This window comes from Manis pentadactyla, chromosome 9 (assembly GCF_030020395.1).
Source record: "Manis pentadactyla isolate mManPen7 chromosome 9, mManPen7.hap1, whole genome shotgun sequence".
In the NCBI taxonomy this organism is placed as follows: Eukaryota; Metazoa; Chordata; class Mammalia; order Pholidota; family Manidae; genus Manis; species Manis pentadactyla.
The window spans coordinates 101501081-101503949 of NC_080027.1; the positions used below are offsets into that span (position 1 = coordinate 101501081).

At 51.2% G+C, this 2869-nt stretch overlaps 1 protein-coding gene across 5 annotated transcripts; it reads right to left on the reverse strand.

Annotated features, from left to right (window-relative positions):
- Positions 1 to 236: 236 nt before the first annotated feature.
- On the reverse strand, positions 237 to 2668 carry PIGC (phosphatidylinositol glycan anchor biosynthesis class C). 5 transcript variants are annotated; one of them, XM_036918463.2, is made up of 2 exons: positions 2538 to 2668; positions 237 to 1640 (listed from the first exon to the last, which is right to left on the reverse strand). In XM_036918463.2, the coding sequence occupies exon 2, from the start codon at positions 1424 to 1426 to the stop codon at positions 533 to 535; it is 894 nt and encodes a 297-aa protein (XP_036774358.2). In that variant the 5' UTR covers positions 1427 to 1640; positions 2538 to 2668; the 3' UTR covers positions 237 to 532. The 5 variants fall into 5 exon arrangements, with proteins under 5 accessions (XP_036774358.2, XP_057363867.1, XP_036774356.2 ...); XM_057507884.1 differs by lacking the exon at positions 2538 to 2668 and adding an exon at positions 2329 to 2529; XM_036918461.2 differs by lacking the exon at positions 2538 to 2668 and adding an exon at positions 2302 to 2529.
- Between the last annotated feature and the right edge of the window lie 201 nt (positions 2669 to 2869).

A 2869-nucleotide genomic window follows, 5' to 3' on the forward strand; every position in this document is an offset into this window, starting at 1 on the left:
AGTTGTACACATGCCCTACTAAGAACTAAGAAGAAACTCTGAGTCAAGGTTGACTGGGGTTACCTTAGGCAACTAGAAACAGCATCCAGAGCTCTCGTTTGAACTCTAGATAAATAAGGGAGCATCATTAATACACTGAAAAAGGTAGGAATGACTCTATACACACACACATTTATTCTCTTCACTCTTATGCCCCTTCTACCTTCTGCTTACTGAAAAATCACAAGACAACTCAGTGGATATGTTGTTTTTTTATAAGTAGAAACCATTATCACTTCATTTGTTACAGTGAATAATAAATGAGAGCCGTGATTTGAGATAGACAGCCCAGAGAGCTTTTCCATCCACAAAATGGCAGAAAGGATCAGCACCTTCACCACCCACACCCATGGTGAGCGTCTCTGTGGATCTCTGTTCTCCCGCCCGCATCGGTGTGCGTTGCCGGAATGGAACTCTGCCTTCAAATCAGATACTAGCTGGGAAGCTAATCATTCATTCAGTTTGCCTTAATAAAGGAGCACAGGTCCCTAACTTAGCTGAGAAACCTGGACAAGTCTTCCTTGATTTCAGCCTCATCCCAAGGCCCGTGAATGTTTTCTTTAAAAAGCTGCAGGCGAATGAGGTAGAAGGGACAGAGAAAGGAGATGGAAACCAGCAGAAGGGCAAAGAGTATGGCTCCCACAGCGCTGACAGACAGCAGGCCACCCAAGGCCAAAAGCGCAAAAAGCAGCGTGACTCCCACATAGCTGCGTGGAGTACGTGCCTTCAGTTTTTTCTGTAGCATGGGCCACAGGGCAAAAATCTGGATGGCAAAAGTCACCGTGATAAAGGCGTGCAGGGAGCGAGGCAGGCGTGAGGCGAGACAGACGGAAGCAAAGATGGCCATGTTCAAGGACAGTGTGCTGGATACGATGGCAGCACTGGCACCGTAATCGAAGAAGATGAGGTGGCCTAACAGCATGAAGACTGACATGGCGTAGACGGTGTCAGTGCTGACGGACTCTGTGAGGGTCTTCAGCACTGGCGAAAATCCATACGTGAAACTAATGAAGACCAGGGCACTCTTCAAGTCAGCCCACCGGGTCCGCCCACTCTTTTTCCGCCCTTCACCGCTATCGACGAGATCGAACAAAACATAGCCGACCAGTGAAGAAACCAGGCCGGCCCCAAAAAGCCACTGCGGGGCCAGAAGACCCTCATCCATGTACCACCACGTGATCACAAACACACAGACGCTGCACAGCTGCTGCACCACCACACTGGACTCAAACACCACAGCCCAGTACTGGTACTTCCGGGCATAGATGTTCTTCCGGAGCTCTTCCAGGAACCGCCGGTCCACGTAGTTATCGGGAAAGGGCTGTCGCTCATACAGGACCTTCTTCCACCTGGCGTCCTTGGTGTTAGGGGCAGGCTGGGCACACATTACCCTTCCTCTCTGGCCAGTTCAATCTCCCTTATGAAAGTCCATAGGGGTTCTGATCTTTTTATAAAGTTTTGAAGTAAGACCTCTCTGGAAATTCCATGCTGTGTTATGCTTGATATTGAATCCACCTTCCCTTGCTTTGAAAAGCAGAAACCCGGGCTAGGCCTGCAGCTGATGAGTTTGTTCTGTGAGGCAGGACAATACAGCCAAGTTCCTAGAAAGAAGGACACTATGAACTTAGGAATGTTGCAAAAGGTCAAGGGTGGGGCTGCATTAAAACAAAACCAATTGTTATTAAACGTATGAGCAAAATATAGGTGGTGGCCATTTTATAATTAGGGACATTAAAATTCAATTTCAGTTTCTATGTTAAAATTCCTTGGATAATAAACGATTGTTAGATATCACTTACGTGCCTACCTACTATGTGCTAGGTGCCTTGTAGCTTCTTTCATTTAATCTATACAACCTTAGCCCTCTTTAACTAGTAAAAAGCTCAGATTCAAATTGCTTAGGTAACTTTAACCGAACGTTAAGAGTGGTAAGAATTGGAGCCAGATTCAAACCAAGGTTTAACACCAAAGCCTGTGCCTCACATCAAGTCTCCCTCTAAACCAGTTATTATCCCCACGGTCTATGTATGGGCCTCAGAGTATCCAAAATCCTTTCCTGTCACTGCAAGTTCGCCATAAATTACACAATACAGAAAAGTATGAGCTCCATTATCAGCCAAAACCAAAGACTCAAAGAAACTAACTATTCTTAATCCATTAACTGGGCGTAACATCCTTTAAAAAGCAATCGTCCTACTTACAACGGCGCAACTCTGTGAGGGCGAAGCTAAGCATTAGAACTACCAAGGTCATCCAGCAAACCTGCGAGGAGAAGTCTCATCGCCCGACCTTAGCTCTTCCTTGGAGGCCGCGGTTGGTTTCGCTTCCCGAGCCGCACGCCCGGGGCCCCCTCACCGCAGCAGAGACCACGGATCGGGCAGCTCCGAGCCGCCGAGCTGCGGATCCGCGGGGCCCAGAGGGCAGCGCCCGCCCCCTGCCCAGCCTGGGGCCTGCGGGGGACGGCGTCCCGGAGACACTGACGCCCTCTCAGAACCCACCTGCCCGCAACTCGCAAGGGTGCACGGTGAGGGAGGGCGGCCACCCACCCCCTTCCCCATCCGGGTCGCGACGGCGGCCGAGCAGTTCCGGGGCCTCCGCAGCCAGAGCGCCCCGCTCGGCGGGGACGGCAAGGCCGCTGCTGCCCCCTCGTGGCCGCCCCCAGGACCGCCCGCGGCCCTTCCGCGCCGCGTGGAGCCTGGGAAAGCAAGTCCTCAACAGGAAGGCCAGGGATTGGGCTCCGCTGGGCAGGGAGACAGGCTGGGTTAACCTGGTAGAAGAGAGCATAGAGCAGCTACTTTCATTCATATAGGTCCTCGGCGGCCGACTCCCC

What these genes read in the sequence shown, in the direction of transcription:
- PIGC (XM_036918463.2), bottom strand. Translation starts at nt 1,426, where the DNA reads ATGTGTGCCCAGCCTGCCCCTAACACCAAGGACGCCAGGTGGAAGAAG.